The sequence below is a fragment of the Myxocyprinus asiaticus genome, chromosome 47, assembly GCF_019703515.2.
Source record: "Myxocyprinus asiaticus isolate MX2 ecotype Aquarium Trade chromosome 47, UBuf_Myxa_2, whole genome shotgun sequence".
Classification (NCBI taxonomy): domain Eukaryota; kingdom Metazoa; phylum Chordata; class Actinopteri; order Cypriniformes; family Catostomidae; genus Myxocyprinus; species Myxocyprinus asiaticus.
The window spans coordinates 9,474,556-9,497,323 of record NC_059390.1 but is presented as its reverse complement, the minus strand read 5'-3'; the positions used below and the strand labels follow the sequence as shown (position 1 = coordinate 9,497,323).

Below are 22,768 nucleotides of genomic sequence, written 5' to 3'. Positions count from 1 at the left end.
TTTTTGATGTCTCTGCCCAGATTTTAAGTACCACAGAAGCACATAAAGTCTTAACTATCACCAAAACGCTAAACAAGATCTTTCTGTCTGCAAGCACTTTTCATGTGGATTTTTAAAGCGCCACTTGACGCTGGCGTTGATGCACTGACGCGAATCGTGAACACAGTTTCACGATTTCTGTAACAAAGAGAATAGCCACAGTCTGCTGGCCAATTAATATTGTGGAGGATGAGAGTTTAAGAGATTTAATGCCCATTGCAATGAATACTCAACCTATGTGGGGACTGATTCTTTCAATTACTCAAACTCTCACTTAGACTTTGGGTTTAAATGTTTAATGTTACTTGAATTGGTGCTATTTTAGTGCATTCTTATCTTTATAAGTGTTTTTTTTTTTTTTTTTTTTACAAAGTACTATTACTGCCAATGTGGCAAGTTATAAAAACTATTCAAAAATATATATTATATAATTTCATAGCCATATGACACTATGTAAACTACGTATTAATATCAGGACCTTTGCTGGGAAGAAAATGTAGAGACCGGACCTCTTGGAACTTTAATTGAGTACCCCTGCTATAGACATCGTGTGCAAGCTTTTTCTCTCGTGGCAAATAAAAAAATACATATCAGTCAGGGACATTTCTCTTTCTGACTAAGCGGGTGGTTCTTAGCCAGAATAAGCTTCAAAGTGGACCAGAATTTATACTGATAGTCAAAAGTCTGGAAACGAAAAATTGTTGCAATGTGACTCTTAGGCTGCAGGGCCTGGTGTGTTTTACCTTCTCCAGCATCCTTTGTGACGATTGTGAAGGTGGCGGGTTTGTTAACCATGCCATGACTTAGACCAGGGCCGTATGCATTCACATGGCCACTGTTAATGGCATCCACATAGAACTGCAATGGACTTCCTGTAAGCAGATATTAAACAATGGTATCACTTCCTGTTTAAACACCAATATATAAAAAAAAAATAAAAAAATAAAAAAAACTTTGAACAGCCATTAGTTAATACGGTATTTAATAGTTTGAGACCAAAGTTACTAATACAAATTGTTTTATACCTGGTATATGATTACCATCATATTTGATGTCCATCTCATGAAGGCCTTTCTCAGTGGGGGCGTATTTGACCGTTACAGTACCATCCTTGTTATCAGTGATGTGCGGACGGGCAGTTTTACCAGAGGGCATACGCACCTCACCTGTAAAAATATAAAATGCTACAGAAATTACCTTTTTAGATATGTCTTTTTCTGATATGAGAATGCAGTCTCTCTGAAAACAACTTCAAATTACACCCTAAACTGAATATTCAATCTCAGAGCCATGTTCCTTTTTTTGTCTAATAAGCAGTACCTGTGATCTCCCCCTTCTGCACAGTAAATGGAATGACCAGATTGAATGGGCGGAGCATCGGCTCCATGCAGTCCACTGCAGTGATTGGTTCCTCTGTGGCCTTAAAGAGAAAGAGATTTCAGAATCAAATTACTGCTAACTAAGAAAAGTGGGCAGATGTAAGTGCATGCAGAGTTTAGTGGCTGTGATTTTGAAGGGCTCAGGCTGGTTGGGCTGCAATGGATAAAATATATTTGCAAAAGCAGCAACCAAAGAGCCTCAGCAACAACACGTTCATTAACTCTACAAATGCATGATCAGCCAACAAGCTGCTTTAACAACTTGTAAAAAGACATCAGCAGCGAAGCTCATGGGAAATGAAGGAGAGATGGATGAAATTAAAACGTGCAATGATAAAAGCAAAGAAGCAGAGAGGGTTTATGGTGTTATCTAATGGCCAAGTTGGTGTGTACCCAATGAGGGGTGTAGCCCTGGTAGGGGGCGTAGGGCTGCTGTAACTGCAGTTTATCACATGGTTCCTCAATTATTGGGATGGTATCAGATGCCTAGAGAATGGAGGTGGTCACATGGTTACGGTTCCACACCACACACATTTTCATGCAGCTAATTCAATTCAACCCACTGAACTGGAATTGAATTGCTTTGTTCAATATCAGAACTCATGAATTATGATAATCTTACACAAAAGACAAAACAAAAAACAAAAGTGCTAATAATGCATATCAACAGAATGCACTCACCACCACATGGAAAGGACTGTTAGGAATATGCTCTCCTCCAAAGCGGATAGTGATGATGTATTTCCCAGGTTCTGGTGCAGTATAGTAGATATCAAAAGTTCCATCAGAGTTCTCCACCACATCCACGTCCAGCTCTGCCCCATCTGGTGTTGACACTTTGCAGGTGACCTTACCCTTCCCTGCGGCCTTTGCATCTACAGTGATAACTGTCTCCTCCCCGATCTGAATGGTGGGTCCAAGCCCCGAGCCTATCCATGGTACAATCACATAGCATTTACTGTATGATAAATCCAAAACAAGTATCTATTTCTATCATTTATTATATCTGTTTTACTCTACTAAACAGAGAGGTGCATATTTATAAGGTGAATTCAGTTAAACTGGTCCACTTTTTGCCATTCATCCCAATAGCAAAAAAAATTCCCAATTTACACAAGGTCACCCTACATTAAAGACATGCAATGATCAATAAAGGAAACTGATGCTTTTAAATAACTCACCCAATCCGTGTCCCCCAATAGACACTACAAATCAAAGAAAAGAATTGTTAGAATTCGTGGTCATAAAAAGTGTGCTAGAGATGCTCTGCTGCCAGGCAGGGTACAGTAGCAACTTAGTGCATTATTAATCAATTACAAAGATAATAGAATTCTACTGCTGTGTGGTCACAGATAATGAGTGTGTTAACTAATGGCTTCAAACACTGCAAAATAAAGTAGGGGTCTGTATTGACCTGTCACATGGCATTTGCTGGCATCTCCAGTGGGCAGTGCATGAATGCGGTAGGGGGAGTATGGGATCTCATCACCACCATATTTGATTGTTATAGTGTAGCGTCCTGTCATGTCTGGGACGTAGGACACAGTGTATGTCCCGTCTCTGTTGTCCCGAATGTTGGCTTTCTTTGGCTTTCCCTCTGGGTCCTGCAAAAGGAATAAGTTGTTGTCTTTGTGTATTTTTGCGAGTTCAATGTGTGTGTGTGTGTGTGTGTGTGTGTGTGTGTGTGTCTAAACCTCAGTATTTTTATGGTTAGACTGAACATGAAGGTTCTATTGCTTCAATAAACCCTTGTGTTTATGAATACAACAAAGTCTTTAACTATTTGCTGAAATAAATGTACCCAATATTCCTCACACTAAACAAAAAAATAAAAGAACACTTATGCCCGTATCAGACAGCAGGCATCTCTAACTGTTAGTCATGTAGTGTGAAAACCACATGTAGGGTATTAGCTTCTAATGATAAGTAAATCCACAAAGACCAGCAGAGGGCATCATTAAGGGTGTAAAGTCCCATCGATGGGTACACCAAGTATGGCTGCCCGGGGGAAACTTTTACTCTCACATCCAAAAAAACATCACGTTCATGTAAGCTGAAGATGTTTTTGGATGCTTTTGAATGAGTGCAGCATAAGAACACCTGTTTTTGTTACCTGCATTCCTTTTTAGTGTGAAAAGTAGTATGACTGTGAAAAGCAAGGCTCTGTTACCACCCTTAAGAAAATACAATTCCCAGGTCATCTCTAACCCTTCAACATCTGGCTATGAAAGGGTGGGGAATATTGTAGGTATGAACCAAGAAGACAAAATAAGTGACATGAAAAGAAGGAAAGACTTTGCCAAAAAAGAGAGAGGGAGAAAGAATCAGACTAGACAGATAGATAGATAGATAGATAGATAGATAGATAGATAGATAGACAGACATATTGATTCAAGATAATCTCCAAATAAGAACCAAGAGAATTCATTATAAAACAATTAAAAGATAATTAAGTCATTCCATAACAAGGAACTAGGGCAAAACTAGAGAATACTACAGGGAGAAAATCAGCCAAGGGAGCAGGGGAACTAGGGTAGGGTGTACACTAGCAAAGGGATGGGCTATGAGCACTTAGGGGCCCAAGGCTGATGGGAGGGAGAGAGGATGGGGCGACGCCAGACATGGTGAGTTATAACAACCAGAAGAGGCTGAAAACAAAGGGTCGCCTTACACATCCTTTCCTAAGATTATGGAAGGGGATGGTGCCCTTTACAATGTGGTTCTCCCACACCCTCCTACCCCAGTCCTCCACATACACAGAGGTCTCATGCTTGCACCCATCTGGACCCTACAGCAACAGCAGGGGAGGGATCAAAGCAGGGGCACATTGGGCGTTAAAGCATATGTGAACATCAAGGGTAACCTCTGTCTTACGACATGTCAAAAAAGAGGAGTGATCAGGAGGTGATGTAACTCACCAGGATCTGTACGGTAAGAAGACCCTCCCCTGCGTCACGGGCATCAATGGTGAACTCCACAGGCAGGCTGGCCAGTACACCAGATGCGTTCAGACCGGGACCGCTGGCACGGACTTTACTGGCATCATGAGTGGGCAACACCTTGATTTTAAATGGACTGATGAAAAGAGTGAAACAGACAGATGTATTGGTCATGAATGCACATCGAGTTAAAGTAATGTTCAGGGTTACAAGGAAGCAAAACCCTATCTATCTGTGACATGCTGTCGATTACAATAATTTGGACTTGTCGTTCAGTTTGCAAAACCAAACTAAATTTGCGTTAACAGTAACTGACTTACAGTACAATGTAAGTCAATGGGGCAACACATTCCAGAGTTTAAAAGCAGAAATGTACAGCTAAATTTTTTGATAAAGTGCTTATATTAATTATTCCAAACAAAAAGTTTTTGAGCTGTAAAGTTGTCTAAATCATTATTTTAGCTGTGGGACTATTGTTCTAGATGGATGAACATGTTAAAGTTACAGGATTTGATGGCTTTATTTGGTTTTGAAACACTGGACATACTGTAACTTTGCTCAGACAAGTTTGGCAAGTGATTCTCACTCATGTAAAAATGTTTAATGTTTAAGTTTTGTGGCTATACTCTTAAAATGAGTGTATTTGAATGGACATCCTAGTGCAATGACTTGCCCCATAGACCACAGTAATAAATGCACATACTGCTTAGTACACATTCACATATCTTGTTACTTAGGATGCGCTTTTCTAATTTCTGATGACTCTCACCTGCGAGGCACCTCTTGGTCTGCATACTTCACACACACAGTGTAAGGTCCATCTTTAGCGGGCGTATAGATCACAGTGTGTGTACCATCACCATTGTCTGTGATATTCAGTGGCTCTGTCGTTCCTTTTGTACAGAAAAATAAGATGGTTGATATTTTTGAATGCCTGTCAACCAGTCCAGACAGTTGTAAAAAACAAAATTGGTCTTGATTCAAGTGTCTAATTGTGTACAGTATGTGTGTTTTGCCTTTCACCTGTGGGTCCGTACAGCAGAACATCCAGTTGCGCAAGACCGGCCTTGCTGCAGTCCACGGTGAATGTTTGTGGGACGTGAGCTCTGACTCCACTTCCCAGGCCAGGACCAGAGCACTTCACCTTACTGGGATCCACTAGCTCCCTAACGGGCACCCTGAATGGACTGCCTAAACATCCGCCAAATTTAACAGTGTTATTGAACAGTAGACTCGGAATGAAATATTTGAGTATGAAACCAAACTGACACTCATTGTGTCATGGTAATATTTTGGCTTCCAAATGACTCGTATTCACTAACTGCTGAAATCTGGGTCAATGCATAATTAGAATGTTGAGTTTACTCAGAAACATCCCTGGAATGAATTGGGCAAAAGGAAATGACATCAAACCTGGGATTGGCAGGCCTCCGAAAGTGATGTTGACGTCATATTCTCCAGGAGTGAATGGAATATACTCCACACTACAGCTGCCATCTTTGTTATCTTTACAAGACATCTTAGCTTCTGATGGACCCTCGATGGCCAAACCAAGTCCACCTGTACCAGCACCCCTAAACAAAAGATAGAATAGAAAAGACAGATGTTAAAATGGGGCAGATTGAAATCATAATGGACTGAAAATAATGCAATTAGAATTCCACTAAATACTTATATGCAGGCCTGATTATACCAAATTCCAAGCAATTTAACTACACAAAGGAATAAAATACTTGCAAATGATTTCTTGCTCTAAAACTATTCACGCCAAGTCTGAGGTTGTTTCTGTATTCACTTTGAATGTTATTGTATGTTCTGTGCGGATTTTCATCATAAAGCAATGAATTGCTGTAGTAACATTTTATGACTTGGTGGGAAAGATTTAATGTATTGTTTGTTTGCATTGCAGCATCATCTTTTTTAAAAGCTGAAAATTTAGACTTTTTTGTTTTGTTTTAAGCATAAATATAACTAGAGTTTTATAGAAAAATGTAGTGAGTATTATACTTAAAACAAGAAAGAAAAACTCTTTACAATGTGTTCAGAAAATTGGTAACACTTTACAATAAGGTTCTATTTGTTAACATTAGTAAATGCATTAGGTATCATCAGTGTTGGGGAGTAACGGAATACATGTAACGGGATTACATATTTAAAATACAAAATAGAAGTAACTGTATTCCACTACAGTTACAATTTAAATCATTGGTAATTAGAATACAGTTACATTCAAAAAGTATTCTGATTACTGAAGAGATTACTTTGCATTTTATTGTCATTTGTTTCATTTAATATTTAGTCCTTTCAGATGGAAAACATTTATACATATAAATGATGTGATCCAAAGTGCATTTGAACAGCAGTGAAACACTTTCTTATGATGTGTTACATTCATACAAGCAGACAGAGAAGGAAGTTTGAAGTAAGTTTGGAGCAGAAGAAATAGAAATAAACCTTGTGTAAATTGTCAGCTTTACGCTAAGCTGAAATGCTATTTCTAGACATTTTACATGCACACGTTACCAGGCACGATCACATTTTTTTATCAAGAAATTTCACGTTGGATCATAATTTCCTTTTTTCCAGTAAGACCTTTGATATTAGGGCAAAAATCTTATTCTTGATAATAATTTTTGTATTGTTTTCCTGTAAAAATATCTAAAAATCCTTAAAACAAGATCAATTTGATTTATCTTGTTTTAGAAACAACACTGCATATGTTATTTAGGTTTTTCAGAGAATGTATTTTTAACATGTGTATTTTGTCTTACTGTACTGGCAGAGTTTTTATAGTCAAAACAAGTGAAAAAATCTACCAGTGCTGAAGAAGTAATCCAAAGTATTTAGAATACGTTACTGACCTCGAGTAATCTAACGGAATACGTTACAAATTACATTTTACAGCATGTATTCTGTAATCTGTAGTGGAATACATTTCAAAAGTAACACTCTCAACCCTGGGTATCATGAACTAACAATGAACAATCTTTTTATATCTTGATTAATGTTAATTTGTTGGTTCATGATGCATTAACTAATTTTAGCATATTCAACTTTTAATTTTAAAAATGTATTTGTATATGTTAAATAGAACATTAACCAAGATTAATAAATGCTCTTAAAGTATTGTTCATGGTTAGTTCATGCTAACTAATGTACTAAGTTAACTAATGTTAACTACATATGCTACTAGAAAAACAAATTGAATTCATGACATAATCTCTTAAAGCAAGTCTTAATATCTTACATTTAAATATTATTGTAATATTTTTAGGTATTACATTTTAGATACAGTGTGTTTTAATGGAAAAGAAGACAAAAATATGTATTTTTGTATTGTATGTATGTACCTTGTCTCCACTGTGAAGCGGTTGGGTTTATTGACCAGACCCTCTTCCAGACCCAGGCCGTAGGCACGTACACGGCTGGGATCACAACCTTCAGTTACTGCCACCGTGAACGGGCTCTTGGGGATGGGTACATCTTCATACAGCACCTCTATCAGATGCACACCTACACAAAAACAGATAAGAGAAATCTAGGAGTGAATCATCTTGCATGTGGCCATATGGAGTGGGATTGTGTTTGTTTTTTTCTCTCAATCAATACTTTTGATAGAATATTATCAAGGCATCACGGGAAAACAGACATCAGAAGTCTCTGCTCAAAACACAATGAATCCATCCACAACATTGACCTCCACACAGAACAATCAATACAGGAACCGTGCTCAGAATACCGGTCAGCACTGAGTGTGAGTGTGTGTGTGTGTGTGTGTGTTTTAATCTTGAGGGAGAAAACGGAGGTTCTATTCAAGAAGAAATGCCAACTTATCCTGTTAAATTAAGTAAACTGGTGGAGAAACACAGGCCAGCTTTCCTCAGCATGAGGAGAGACAATTACAGACTTTATGCAAAGCAAATGAAACCTAAGACTAAAATCAGTTTATTATTTCACCCAATAAAAAAATGCTGACAAACAATAACTTCTATGTAGTATTTTCAAAGAAAATGGACACTAAATGAAAAATCAATGCAAACAAAGCTTTTATTTATCTTACCATCCTCAAATGCTGTGTACTCCACTCTGTAAGTGCCGTCTCCTTTGTCGGTGATGTACGCATCTGTGTTGGCACCAGAGGGGTTAACGATACGAACTTTGATGTGGCTTCCCCCCATCTTGTTGTAAACCCGGGTATCAACGACAAAGTGAGTAGTGACCTCTCGGAGTACACCTGTGAATATATACATATATCATATATAATATATATAATTTTTCTTATATTATTATATATTATTAATAATAATGTTTTAAAATAACAATACATCGACTATTGATCGGCAGGTTATTTTCTCGATACCTTTATGAGGCATCGATATATATACATTAGCTGACATTTAAATTAGAAGCCTAATTTGTGTGATTTCCAATTCACTGTCAGTTGGCCTTCCGTTTAATGTAGCCTTGCATAATAGCTTTGGGAGACCACAAGGGGGTAATATAACATTTACTGTACTTAATACTTTACCAAAGTTGTGTTGAGAAATATGTATGAATATGTAAAAATATATTTGTATACATATTGTCACAAAAATTAACCAATAATATCATAGCCTAACATGTTTCACCCCCTCCCCTCCCAATCCAATCAAATCTTGATAATATAAAATCAAGACACAACCTGCTGAATATTCAATTTACCTCAAAAATCGGGCACTTTATGGAAGTTAAATGTGTTGCAAATGCTGTTTCATGTTGTGCTTAGCTTCTACACTGCTCTACAAAGTCAAGGCACGGTATCTATGCCAACACTGAAAAATGGCTTCAAAGTTTTGTGATTGTTCAGCCAAATTTGTTTTCCCTGAATCTGAGCAAATAGTCTCAGAGACCCCATTTCAGTCATAATTATGACAAAAATGAACAGTTTTGCCTTTGCAGGGCAGTAAAGTACCTCTGGGCTCCACTCCTGGACCGTAGACCTTGATTCCACTGGTGTCGAGAGCCGGATCTACTTGCACCCTTGCAGGGAAGTTGGGCACAGCGTGTCCTCCATATTTAATCGTGATGGTGTACATGCCGTGGAAAGGAGGGATGTATGTGATGGAATATGTTCCATCACTGTTATTCTGGACGTGCACCTCTGCCTGAGCTCCCGAATCTGAAATAATCTCGATGGTCAGCTCCGCCTCTCCTGCTTTGGAGCAGTCCACTGTGAATGATGCCACCTCATCAACTTTTCCCTTCTCCAGGCCAGGTCCACTAGCTGTGACCTTGCTGGGGTCGAAAACAGACTGTACCATGGCTTTGAAGGGGGAACCAGGGATGTGGGCATCAGCAAACAGGATGTTGATGGAGTACTCTCCGGGCTCGGTGGGCAGGTAGGACACAGAGCAAGAGCCATCTCCATTGTCCTGGCACTCGATCTTCGCCTCACACGGACCCTCCACAGTCAGACCAAGACCCCCAGTACCTGCACCTTTGGTGTCAATGGCGAATGGAGCGGGTTTACCCACAATTCCTCCCTTCAGACCAGGTCCGTAAGCTCGCACCTCGAAAAGAAAATAGGATCGTTGGGCAACTAATCAACATTAAAATTACAACTAGATTTTTACAATTAGTAATGCTTGCCCAAGCAAAACTCGCCATCAAGAAGTAAGGGTATTCTGGGTAGTTGCTTGGGGGTTCTTGATGGTTTCTAGGTGGTTGCTTGTATCCCAAGTGAAAAGCCACCCACCCCCAAGTCCCTATGATATTCTGGTCCCTAGATATGACCCGGGCCACACTTTAAATGCAAGTCTATGGGATAGTTTCACCTGTTTTAGCTTAATATCATATTAGCTTAAAGGCATAGTTCACGCTAAAATGAAAATTCTCTCATTATTTACTCACCCTCATGCCATCCCAGATGTTTATGAATTTCTTTCTTCAGCAGAATACAAACAAAGATTTTTAGAAGAATATCTCAGCTCTGTAGGTCCATATGATGCAAATAAATGGTGATCAGACCTTTGTAGCTCCAAAAATCACATAAAGGAAACATAAAAGTAATCCATATGACTCCAGTGTTTAAATCCATATCTTCAGAAGCAATATAATAGGTATGGGTACTTTCACTTTCAAATCTAAAAGTCACATGTGGTGCCTGTTTAGTTTACATTTTTAATCTGAAAGTTAAAGTGGAGATTTTGAGTAAAAAAAGGACTTAAATATTGTTCTGTTTCTCACCCACACCTATTATAACGCTTCCAAAGATATAGATTTAAACACTGGAGTCACATGGATTACTTTTATGTTTCCTTTATGTGATTTTTGGAGCTACAAATGTCTGATCACCATTCACTTGCATTGCATGGACCCACGGAGCTGAGATATTTTTCTTAAAATCTTCATTTGTGTTCTGTTTAAGAAAGATGGGATGGCATGAGGTTGAGTAAATGATGAGAGAATTTTCATTTTGGGATGAACTATAATCCAGCATTCCTGAAATATACAGTACAACTTGTAGTCACACAAAATGCATAAGGGTCATGAAATATTGCTTTTACAAAGTCTGGTTCTATTTTAGTGAGCATTCTGACTCTAGTTAATGGCTCATAAACTCTCTGAAGGTCTCCAAAACTGATTTGCGAGGCACATTTTGCACTGTAACGTCCAGTTTCTCTGATAACTCCCTAAAAACATCCCATGTTTCTCCTCATAAGGAGATTTGTATCTGTCCCACCCAGCTCTTAATACATGTTTGGCCTTAAGAAAGATCCATGTACGACTCTAAATGCCAAGACACAATCAAGCACAGTGTCTGTGCACGAGTGGTTCACAAAAATAGAATCATTGATGACATCATCTACTGTAGGTACAAAATATTTGTCAATTAAAAGGATTAGAAGTAATCATGATAATTATGGCTCAATGGGTAAACAGATGAATCACACTCTCCTTTCTGTGGCCCATACCTTAGAGGGATCAGGAGGCATCACCCCCTCCACCGTGAAAGGACTTCCTGGAACAGGGTTTCCGTCATAGCTGATGTCCACTTTGTAGGGCCCTTCCTCCGGGGGAATGTACTTAACTGTGTGAACCTCATTGGATGTTCCAGATTCCACCTTGCACGGAATTGGTCGGCAAGAGGGTGAGGTAATCTTGATGTCCACCTTTCCTTGGCCTCCAGCACCACGTGTATTAATGGTGAACTCCTGATCTTTCCCTACATCCACTTCTACAAAAACACGCAAAATAATAGAATAATAAATACATCAACATAGCACATCCAATGACTTGGACTGCATAAAATATTGCAGCAAAAATACTGAGTTTAAGTTGCAAAGTTGCAAAATAGTATGCAGTATATAGTGTAAACTGTGCAGTATTTCAGCAAGCAGTTGCAAGTATTCCATTCCTTAAAGCTCTGTTTTAGTGGTTTTCGGTGGACTTACTGTTGTTGAGTCCTTGAACTTTGACCTTGTTGAGATCCAAAGGAGGAGCAACAGTGATGGTAAAAGGGCTTTTGGGGATGGGGTCACCACCATGGCACACGGAAATGCTTAAGCTACCCTGAAGGACAAAGGAGAGTGAGAGGTTAAATAAAAATTTACTTTGTACTGCTGTATACTTCTACTATCAGGGTTCCTACTCTTTTTGAGGCACGAATTTCCAGGACATTTCCAGGACATTTTATGTGCCCAACAAGTGTAATATTTAAACAAAAATACATGCAATCATTTAAATAGAGCTTTTATTTTGATGTTTCTATATGTTTTTGACTGTAGTTTTTCACCTCCAGAAAAGCAGTTCACTACATGGCCCAGTGTGATTATTAATACTCGTAAAGATGATTAAATTAAATAAATACATAATCTACAAATAACATTTTTATGACTAAATTCCGTCCATGTTTTCTGCATACTACATGTGGTAAATGTGGTATATGCAGACTCAGATCATTGAATTATTGAAAATTAATGCACATCCCAAGGTGTAAAGGCCGAATCACCAACTTAGGGTGGTGATTTTGCCTTCACAAATCGGGATGTGCAGGGTGGTTTTTTAATCAGTGGTCCGACCACATTTGCTGTCTAAAGTTTATAACTCAAATGTTTTTGTGGTTAACAACAGCAATATTGGAAGGAAAAAAATCATATTTTGTACTATATCAATACTTAAACTATTTCACCGTAGCAAAGCAGAGATCACAGCAGATGAGCAGAGAAAGTATGTCACAGGGAATCATTCATCAGTTATTCACTGACATTGTTACACAATGTGCAGTCGGTGGCAGATAAATTTGTGTATTTGACTCCTATTCTGAGTCCCGATTGTTACCATGTTTCAGTTCATGTAACAAAAACCTTGTTAGCAACACATTCAAACAGTTCTACATTATACTAAAATATTTTCCAGGACAAATTATTATTTTCCAGGACATTTAGGTATTTTTCTGAAAAACTACATTGCAAAATTCCAGGTTTTCCAGGATGCGTGGGAACCCTGACTATATACACTGTAGGAGCAGGAAATGTTTGTGTCTTTTATTTTGTAATTTGGTTGTTCACTTCCGGGTAGTAGGGCATAAGTGGGTCTGTTTCCTGTTTGTAGTGAGTGGAGAGAGAGGGGGTGAGTAGCTGGAAATGCTCACTTTCTGTTGAACACTGATTGTCTTATGAGTTATCATTACCTTAATTTTCTGTTGCTACTTTACCTGCACTGGACAAATTATCACTTTCCTGTCAATAAACTACTACGGTTTCAACTGCATCAGAATGAGTCACTGAAGATTTCCCACTACTTAGCCTCTCAGCGGCGACTGGCTGCCACTATATACACGACTGTACTGTATGTACCATAACCATAACCTGGTGCTGGGAAATCTCACCTGCTGTAATGCAGTGTAGCGCACAGTAAAAGAATAGTCGTGGTTATCAATAATCTCAAAGTCACTGATGGCTTCTCCTTTCCCGGCTGCAGTGAAGTGAACCTCAGGGGTGGCCTTTCCTGCTCCTTTAGTGTAGATCGTGAAGTGGGTCGGCTTGCCCACTTCTACACCTGTGGCACAGACACATGACAAGTACTGTATGAGTTAACTGTAACCTAGGGTTTTCATAATTGCAGTCACTGTTAATGAAACTGACCAGTCTTGTTGAGACCAGGGCCTTCTGCTTTTACTTTATTAGCATCGTGGGATGGGTCAACTTTGATACGGAAGGGACTGATGGGAATTTCCTGTTAATTCATAGTCAAAATAAGACATTTTTGTTTACAGGTCACATACAGAATACATTCATATACTTGACTGAGAAACATAATACTGGTCAAGACAGACCTGATCAGCAAACAGCACCATGATGGTATAGCGACCGGGTCCGGGGGGCGTGTACTTCACTGTGAATGTGTCGTTGTCATTTTTAATGATGTCAAAATCGATATCTGCTTCAACAGGTCCCACCACACCAGGAGCGCACTTAATCCCAATGCTGACATCTCCTAAAGAGTCAGAAGAGATAGCAACCAGATGGTACAAATACAAGAAAAGGAGTTACGGATGTATATTCTATCATAAATTCAATCTAATCTGATAATCAGTCTATCAAGGCAAAGTGAGAGCCTTTCATTTTTGTTAATTCAACATACAAACATTTGAAATAACGGAATATGCACAAAGAGATCTGAAAATTTATGGTAAAGTAACAGTAGTAACTAATGTTGCTCAGCTCAGACCTTGCCCAGCCTCACTGCAGTCCACCGTAAAGTATGTGGGTTCATTGGCCTTCAAGCCAGTTTTCGCCACTCCTGGTCCATGCACCTTCACATTCTCTGGGTGACTGCCTTCTCCAATGGTAACCTGAGAAATGTAGAAAGTCCATAGTTACAGAACTAGGAAAAGGTGGTTCTTGTAAAGCTATGATCCAAAATGGAATCTATGATCTAACATGGTCTTGTAAAATGAGACTGGAAAAATGTGGTAATAAACTTTCATTGAAAGGCCTATTGTGTCGGTTCCAAATTATGGAATTTCTTGACCAACAGCAACTTAAAAATATTGGTTTGATTAAGCTCTCACCCTGAACGGACTGTTAGGAACGTTGACCTCTCCCCAGGTGATGACGATAGTGTGTTTGATGGGCTTGGTTGGTATATAGACACAGAAAAATGTGCTGTCACCATTGTCTGTGATCTGGATTTCGATGGGGAAACCTTCTGCATCCTAAAGTAGACATAAAAAGAATAAAACATATGTAGATCATTTGTACTGTAAAAATCATAAGCAGTTCTGGTCCTGATTCTGATTTTAATTAGTGATTTTGGTTTCTTAATTTTTGTATTAAGGATTCTTTTAATAATGTTCTTGTAGTAGGAAGCAAGAAGCAAAAATATGATGTTAACATTCTATTTTTGGTAACTTTTAAAATCAATGTACCATTTGGTACAACAATACAGTGAATGTATATATTAAGTTAAGCTGTCATATGAACAACTAGTCAATAATTAGACTAATTTAAATTTCACAAGTCTTAAGTTCACATAACACAGCAGGAGTTCTCTGTTTATTTCAAGTTGGACATGATGAAATTTAAGAGTTTCGAGATTTATTTGTGAGTCTTTTTGATCGAAAAAATCTGCAGGAATCTGAAATAAAATTGCTTCTCGATTCCTAACCCTATTTGGGCTAGAACTAGAAGTACATTTACCTGAGCGTAAATCTGTAGATGGCCTCTACCGGCTCCACGGGCGTCAATTGTAAATTCTGCAGGTTTATTTACGATGCATCCAGTTGGCTCTAGCCCAGGGCCGTGACACTTAACCTGTATAAAAACATAGTTTCAGTTAATCACTCCAGATCAATATAAAATCATTATGCTAACTATTAGTCAATTGTGATTGGGCGGACCTTATCAGGGAAAACATCATTGGATGCAGGGAGGATGTGGGCCATAAAGGGGCTGTCCTTGATATCTTCATCATCACAGATGACATGGACTGCGTAATCACCTGGCTCGGTGGGCCAGTACAGAACGTCACACGACCCATCTCCTTTGTCATCACACTCTATCTTAGCCTGCGAGGGGCCCTCGATGGAAAAACCTGCAAGCACATAAATGACTATCAATGATATCCCTGGAAATTTAGTGTTCCTCATTTTTCTTTCACAGACACATAGAGAGATCTTTTGTGTTCAATCACTGCACAAACATCTCTTTAGAACATTAACACACCATAAACACTACATTCCAAAATATAACACCAGCTGAGAAGAATCAATGAGTTTTAATGTATAAAGAAGATTCTTACCCAAAGTGCCAACCTCTGTGCCAATGGCCTCAACCACAAAGTCAGCTGATTTCCCCACCATGCCTGTCTCCAGGCCCGGACCCCATGCCCTCACCTTCTGAGGCCCTGCATCTTCACTCACAATCACCTCAAATGGGCTGCAGACAGGATGTTTACTTAGCTATATAAATGAGGACACACCATTGCCATCTTTTTTGTTTTTGATTAAGTTAATTATAATTTATTTAAGTTAATTATAAATATTACAGACTAACCCCAACCCACACCTTAACTCTAAAATAAAACTTGGTTTGCATTTAAAGAATAATAAATAAAAAAAAACATTATTTATTTATTTATTTAAAAAAAAAAAATACCCCCAAAGAGAGGTTTTGTTATATTTAGCTAACTTCTGTGGAGAAATGGTTGTTTATGCCAACCTTCTATATGGTCTGTTTATTTAATTCTCATTGCAATACTGAAGCAGATATAGAGTATAACTCAAATAAAATACTTATATGGTGGCACATTCTGTTAATTTAGCCAATAGATTTTGCCAGTTTTGCTTTGATGATGCATTCCGGTAAATTGACTCTACCACTCTAAATGGGCAGGGGTGTGTAAACGCCATTACCTGCGGGGGATGGCATGGCCGCCCCAAGTAATAGAGATGATGTATTTTCCAGGGAAAATGGGGTAGTAATCACACTCATACACCCCATCTCCCAGGTCTTGCACCTTGACGGGCTCCTCTCCACCTCCTGAACAGACACACATTTATACAAATATTAACTTAGGACTAACATGAAATGATATGTTGATTAAATTATATAAAAACTATCAGCATCTGTTGCCTCAGTCAAAACAGTTCACGTACTTGGCCCTTTGACATGGACGCGTAGTTCTCCGCTGCCCGCTCCCTTTGTGTACACCTTAAAGTCAGCCACTTCCTTCACACGCACACCCTTGGGCTGCAAGCCACGTCCAATGGCCCGACAAGCATTTGGGTTACTCGCTACAAAAGGAAAGAGGGTTATTATTGAGATCACAAAATGCACAAAAAGGCGAATAGAGAGACAAATGAATCGCAGACGCACACAAACATACACCGGGTTGTCAGAGTTAGTTCAGATTAACATGGTACTGCGAATAGGAGAGGTATGCAAGGACAACCATATGGACATAGCCAAAGGTATTGGACAATGAAAAACAATCAAAGAATGAATATAAAATAAAGACACAAAGCAGTTAGCAATCTCATAAAGACCTCTGCCCTGACACATACGTCAGCCCCATTATGAAAACAACAGGCAAGCAGATTAGTGTTTTTAAAAGCTTATAAAAAGACTTCAAATAAACAGTTTCTGTAATTAGATACAAGAACCAGCTTTGAAGTGTACAACCAGAATCCAACAATATTCAAATCACATCAAATCTTTGTTTTTTGAATGCTAGATAAAAAGACCTAAAATATTGTCAAATTAAGTTAGAAATGTGGAAAAAAATAGGTAATATCATTAGTAATTTGTTCGTAATTAAATAATTTGAGGCAAAGTTACATCTTTGCATGTTTTTGTTAAGGAACATCATGTTAAATGTTAAAACAGACACAGATAATCAAAGCATTCATATTCTCCAGAGTTACAGATTTATGGAGCAACATGGCCAGGATTGAATTTAAATGACTGCACAGATTATAATGATGATGATGATGACAATGGGATGAGGATGAGGATGATGAAGATGATTATATTATTACACACCCAGATGGTCACTCAGATAGTTGCTCTCTGATGCCATATAAAGTGCTGGCATCTCAGCTTTTAAGATTTTAGTTCACTCAAAAATGAAAATTCTCTCATCATTTTCTCACCCTCATGCCATCCCAGATGTATGTGACTTTCTTTATTCAGCAGAACACAAACAATGATTTTTAGAAGAATATCTCAGCTCTGTAGCATATAATGCAAGTGAATGGGTGCCAAACATTTAAAACTCCATAAAGCACATAAAGTCAGCATAAAAGTAATCCAGTGGTTAAATCCATATCTTCAGAAGCGATATGATAGGTGTGGATGAGAAACAGATCAATATTTTAAGTCAGTTTTTATCATAAATTCTCTTCCCTGCCCAGTAGGTGGTAATATGCATGAAGGATGCAAATCACCAAAAATAGAAGAATGTAAAAGTACAGCCCATTGTACAAAGGTGCCTCAGTTTTTCCTGAGAGGCAGCACCTGTAAGGTTGAGTAGCCTGCCAGGAACAACGCATGGCACCTTTCATCCATCAAGAGAGTGATGAGTGGAGAGTGATGGTAAAAAAAAAGAACTTAAATATTGTTTCTCACCCACAACTATTATATCACTTCAGAAGACATGGATTTAACCACTGGAGTCTTATGGATTATTTTTATGCTGTGTTTATGTGCATTTTGATGCTTCAACATTTTGGCACCCATTCACTTGCATTGTGTGGACCTACAGAGCTGAGATATTCTTTTAAAAATCTTCATTTGTGTTCAGCAGAAGAAAGAAAGTCATACACATCTGGGAAGGTATGAGGGTGAGTAAATGATGAGAGAATTTTCATTTTTGGGTGAACTACCCTTTAACATCTGCTTTTTAACTTTTAAAAATCGTGAGTGAAAAAAATAAGTCCAACAGAATTCAAGTTACAATAAATTATGTCAGTATTCAGTTACAGTATATTAATTACATTCAAAATTGTACAGTCAGAAAATATTAATATAATCCAATCAAAAAGAGTTCACAAAAGTGATCCTGAGCATTTGTTAGGTGATCGTCCAGTTCCACTACTCAAAGTGGATTGTTTTTCTGCATGAGTTAAGACAAGACAAAGAGGCAGCATTCACAACACCAATGGCCTGACAATCATTTGGGTTACTCGCAACAAAAGGAAAGAGGGTTATTATTGATCTCACAAAATGCTAAAAGTACAAAAAGGCAAATAGAGAGATGAATGAATCGTAGACGCACACAAACATACACCGGGTTGTCAGAGTTAGTTCAGATTAACATGGTACTGCGAATAGGAGAGGTATGCAAGGACAACCATATGGACATAGCCAAAGGTATTGGACAATGAAAAACAATCAAAGAATGAATATAAAATAAAGACACAAAGCAGTTAGCAATCTCATAAAGAACTCTGCCCTGACACATACGTCAGCCCCATTATGAAAACAACAGGCAAGCGGATTCCATTACTCAAAGTGGATCGTTTTTAAGACAAGACACACAGCTGCATTCACAACACTTTCTAATGCTTCTTTCTTATTCACACTCTTACTTTAAATCTCACAGTTTCACTCCATTTTCTTAATCAGTATTTTTTTTATCTCATTTTCAAGAGAATATATCTTGAATTAAGTTTATTTTTGTGACCCCATTGTTTTGAAATTTTGCTACATGTTTTAAAGATAAACCTAACTCAGTTTTGTTGCATTTATGCTTAAAAAAGAAAAAAATAACTATTTACCAATGGGGTGAGAAAAATGTTAAAAGATATGTTATCTAAAAATACAGTTTTTTCTTGTTTTAAGCTAGTTTCTTGTTCTTGTTTTAAGCATAAACCTCACTCAATTTTGTTATAATTATCCTTAAAACAAGGAAAAAAATATTTGCCACTGGCATAAGAAATATAAGCTTTATTCAAGATGTATTTTATGCAAAACAAGTCTTAATATCTTATGATTTTTTTCTTTTCTGGTAAATGAATCTTGTTAAAATAGATATTTCAATATTTTACTGGAAAACAACACAAAATACTGATTAAGGAAAAAAAATTTGCAGTGTGTATTTCAGCTTCCTGTTGATTTTAGCTGCCATAGAGGGCAAAGCACCAGCGCATGCCAAGGAGCCAGAGGTGACGTGCCCATGAGGACACATCTAGGGTAAGGGAAGAGGGAGGAGACAAAGGGGAGGGAGGGGACCAAGCTTGAGCAGGCATCTGCCACATCCCCCTGGTGGCCCGTACTAACTTGGTCGCCTGGGTTTGGGTGGTGTTGGGGGAGGTGCTTTCTTGGCCTTTTCTGAAGGCGGTGTGCGTATAGACTGAGGGAGTATGTGAACCGGAGAGCTGATCTGCCGGCCGCTCAGAAGAGCTAGAATGACACACACAGGCAAAAGGAGAGAGGAAACACAATAAAGCGTTTCATCATCATCCCGAGCACACACAGCCCAAACAACACAGAGAGAAGACCTTTAGGATGAGCTGTTTCTCTGGGTGTTGTCCAGTATTAGCATGCTGTCAATCAAACAACCGTATGAAGTCATTAGAAGGGGGAAATAAGTCAACAAATTAAAAAGCTCTTCAGGTGCATAATTAGAAAGTCATTTTAGAAACAGTCAAACAAATAACTCGCAGTCAAACCATGTACTAACTGGGTGTGACGAGGCAAAAGATTTAAGATAAAATATTTTGTCCTAACCAGCCACAACTGCGTCAAGCAATGAACGACAGGACATTTTGATGGTCGACTGGTTTAAATTTGTGCGGTGTTGTGCTGGGAAGCCCCGCTCACAATTAAATCTCATTGGTCCAAAATTCTGCTCCACATAACTGTATATGAAACATCAGATATTTTCTAATTGGATGTGATTGTGTTGCGTCAGCATGGACAGATTATTTGTTGATAGAAGCTTACGCCACACCTGGTTAGGACATGGTATCACTCCACATAAAAGTCAGTCTTTAATACAGCAAAAAAAAATTGTTATATAGTTTTTTTTTGTTTTGTTTTTTTATTTGCTAAGGCTTCAGGCAGAAACCTGTTATTTTCTTGGTGCAATAATAGCTTCAGTGTAAATTAATGTGATTTTGGTTGTTTTTCCATATGCTCTTTCTAAACGGCATCCAACAATAATACAGCAAGATGACTCTGAGTAATGTCTGGCTTTCAGGAAATTATAATATCAAGTAAAATTTTGCATTGTAGAACTTCAATTTGAATACTGTACTTTCTGTCTAGTGAGTCTGCATTGGAATGTCACACACTCCAGCACAGATTGAGCCCTTAAAATCTGGGCCTTTGAATCAGAGAAATGAAAACAGTTATGAATTGATGAGAAATAAAGTTATTGATCATCACCATTAATTTATTACTGTGTAAAACATATTTTCTAAATGAATAGGAAATAAAGACATGTGGTCTCACCCTCTGAGATGTGGACAGTGAATGGGCTTCTGGGTATTTGCTGGCCAGCGAATGTCACGTATATAGTGTGAGGGCCCTCCAGGATGGGGCCATAGGTGCAGCGAAAAACACTGTCACCCTTATTCTCCAGAATGATCTCCACAGTGTCTCGACGGCCCTGAGAGTCCACAATAATCACACTGACATCACCTGCTCCCGCACCTGAGGGGTAAAAAACATGGATCATCTGTAACTGCTGGAAAAGACTAGGCTTATTAAATCAAGTAAAATGACTAATCACTTACCACTGACAAAAGTATGATAAGATATTGTTAGATATGATATTTGATGTGATGTGATATGGACATGACATATAAGAAATAAGATAAGATGAATCTTTAATAATCAGAATTAATAATAAATAAAATAATTAATAAGAATTAATAAAATCAACATCATTTTAAAGTCAAAGGTAAAATGACAATTTTACTATAGTGGAGCAATTTTACATTTCTGCTTTAAATGCTAAAATAAATTTCTTTGCAAGATTCTTTTTTTTTTTTTTTTTTTTTTTTGCAAAATGTTTATATTTAAACTTATGTGATGCAGACTGGGAATACCTGCTGTGTAGATGTCAAAGTAGATGGGTTTGTTGGCCACATTGCCCACTGGTTCCAAACCTGGCCCACGGGCCTGCACCTTGTTTGGGTCTCCCAGAGCTTTAGACACATTCACTAGGAAAGGGCTTCGATCGATGTCCTGCCCAGCAAACAACACCTTCACCTGGATGTAGACAGAAATATCCCTCTCTGTCAGACCCACAACATTTCATCCATCTCAGTCAAAATGTATTTTTGTTAAATTATACAAAGCTGTTCAGTCTGCCATCAAGACCCAAGTGTACCGTTTACAAAATTATACATCTAGAAGAGACAACAATACCAACTGTGCATTGCTTAATGATAAATAATGAATAAATAATATTGTGTATTATAATTTAAAAAAAAAAAAAAATATATATATATATATATATATATATATATATATATATATATATATATATATATATATATATATATATATATATATATATATAGGTTTATTGGTACCTTATGCAGACCCTCTACTTTTGGGACATAGACCACAGAGTAGCTCCTCTTCCTGTCATTGTTGGGAATTACTCTGGCCTGTGAAAAATGACAAGACAGTGACCATTTAAAATATAGCTAATTTCCTATTTTCTTAAATAAATATCAGAATATTTTATTTGACACTCAAAAAGAGAAGCTGATAAGTAAGAGGATGATTGACACTGACCTCTTCTGTGTGACCCTCTGGATCCTCAATGTACACCAACACCTCTCCAAGCCCCGCCTCCACAGTCTCCACCAAAAACTCAGCTGGCCTCAACACCACATTACCTCTGGGCTCAATACCTTCAGAGAGAGGTGGGAAAAAAAATAGCCAGAAGTTGATGCAGAAGTACAGGTAAAGGTAGATGCAGATGTAGAGTGGAGGTTGAAGCAGAGATAGAGGTAGTTGTAATGTATGTAGAGGTAGAAGTAGAGGGAATGGTAGAGGGAATGATAATGCTTGATATAAATATAAGAGTTGTCATATCATGTAATCAGTCATTAACGTCAGTCATTGTGGTAACGTTTGTCTTTAGCTGTCAGTCTCACCTGGTCCATAAGCCTTGGCTCTCTTGGGGTGCAGGGTTTTAGAGCGTAGTGGAGCACCAGGCTTGAGCTTGGCTTTGGGGAATTGAGACAGGTAGGTCATCACTGAGTGCTCATCCACGTTGGGATCCACGATTTCCTCAGGAGCAATCACCTTGATTTAAATAGGGCAATGCAAGGACTCAGATCCGTTACAAAGTCAGGGTCAAGAGTTACATAGTGGCTACTCTATGGGGCAGGGTAGTGTAGTCCATTTCCATGCACATTCTGAAGCATCTGCTCTGCACATGAGAACATTTCATGTAGAGTTGCAC

General features: G+C 38.2%; 1 protein-coding gene across 6 annotated transcripts in view; it reads right to left on the bottom strand.

Moving 5' to 3' along the window:
- The window catches only part of LOC127436748 (filamin-C-like), a 73,410-nt gene that overhangs the window by 14,989 nt on the left and 35,653 nt on the right, over positions 1-22,768 (bottom strand). For 2 of the 6 annotated variants that reach the window (XM_051691080.1, XM_051691079.1), the window contains exons 5-35: positions 22,458-22,608; positions 22,093-22,211; positions 21,885-21,962; positions 21,396-21,558; positions 20,797-20,997; positions 16,497-16,634; positions 16,254-16,380; positions 15,641-15,777; positions 15,240-15,433; positions 15,040-15,153; positions 14,412-14,555; positions 14,069-14,192; positions 13,674-13,834; positions 13,483-13,573; positions 13,227-13,396; positions 11,791-11,908; positions 11,311-11,573; positions 9,309-9,906; positions 8,418-8,591; positions 7,708-7,870; positions 5,771-5,931; positions 5,381-5,548; positions 5,127-5,250; positions 4,337-4,493; positions 2,833-3,022; positions 2,600-2,623; positions 2,100-2,347; positions 1,812-1,904; positions 1,360-1,459; positions 1,065-1,205; positions 783-911 (exon numbers count right to left, since the gene is read on the bottom strand). In XM_051691080.1, the coding sequence (XP_051547040.1) occupies positions 783-911; positions 1,065-1,205; positions 1,360-1,459; positions 1,812-1,904; positions 2,100-2,347; positions 2,600-2,623; positions 2,833-3,022; positions 4,337-4,493; positions 5,127-5,250; positions 5,381-5,548; positions 5,771-5,931; positions 7,708-7,870; positions 8,418-8,591; positions 9,309-9,906; positions 11,311-11,573; positions 11,791-11,908; positions 13,227-13,396; positions 13,483-13,573; positions 13,674-13,834; positions 14,069-14,192; positions 14,412-14,555; positions 15,040-15,153; positions 15,240-15,433; positions 15,641-15,777; positions 16,254-16,380; positions 16,497-16,634; positions 20,797-20,997; positions 21,396-21,558; positions 21,885-21,962; positions 22,093-22,211; positions 22,458-22,608 (4,963 nt within the window). Of the gene's footprint in view, positions 1-782; positions 912-1,064; positions 1,224-1,359; positions 1,460-1,811; positions 1,905-2,099; positions 2,348-2,599; positions 2,624-2,832; positions 3,023-4,089; positions 4,207-4,336; positions 4,494-5,126; positions 5,251-5,380; positions 5,549-5,770; positions 5,932-7,707; positions 7,871-8,417; positions 8,592-9,308; positions 9,907-11,310; positions 11,574-11,790; positions 11,909-13,226; positions 13,397-13,482; positions 13,574-13,673; positions 13,835-14,068; positions 14,193-14,411; positions 14,556-15,039; positions 15,154-15,239; positions 15,434-15,640; positions 15,778-16,253; positions 16,381-16,496; positions 16,635-19,620; positions 19,744-20,796; positions 20,998-21,395; positions 21,559-21,884; positions 21,963-22,092; positions 22,212-22,457; positions 22,609-22,768 lie in introns of all 6 variants that reach the window. The other 4 variants (XM_051691075.1, XM_051691076.1, XM_051691077.1 and 1 more) reach the window with 4 other exon arrangements.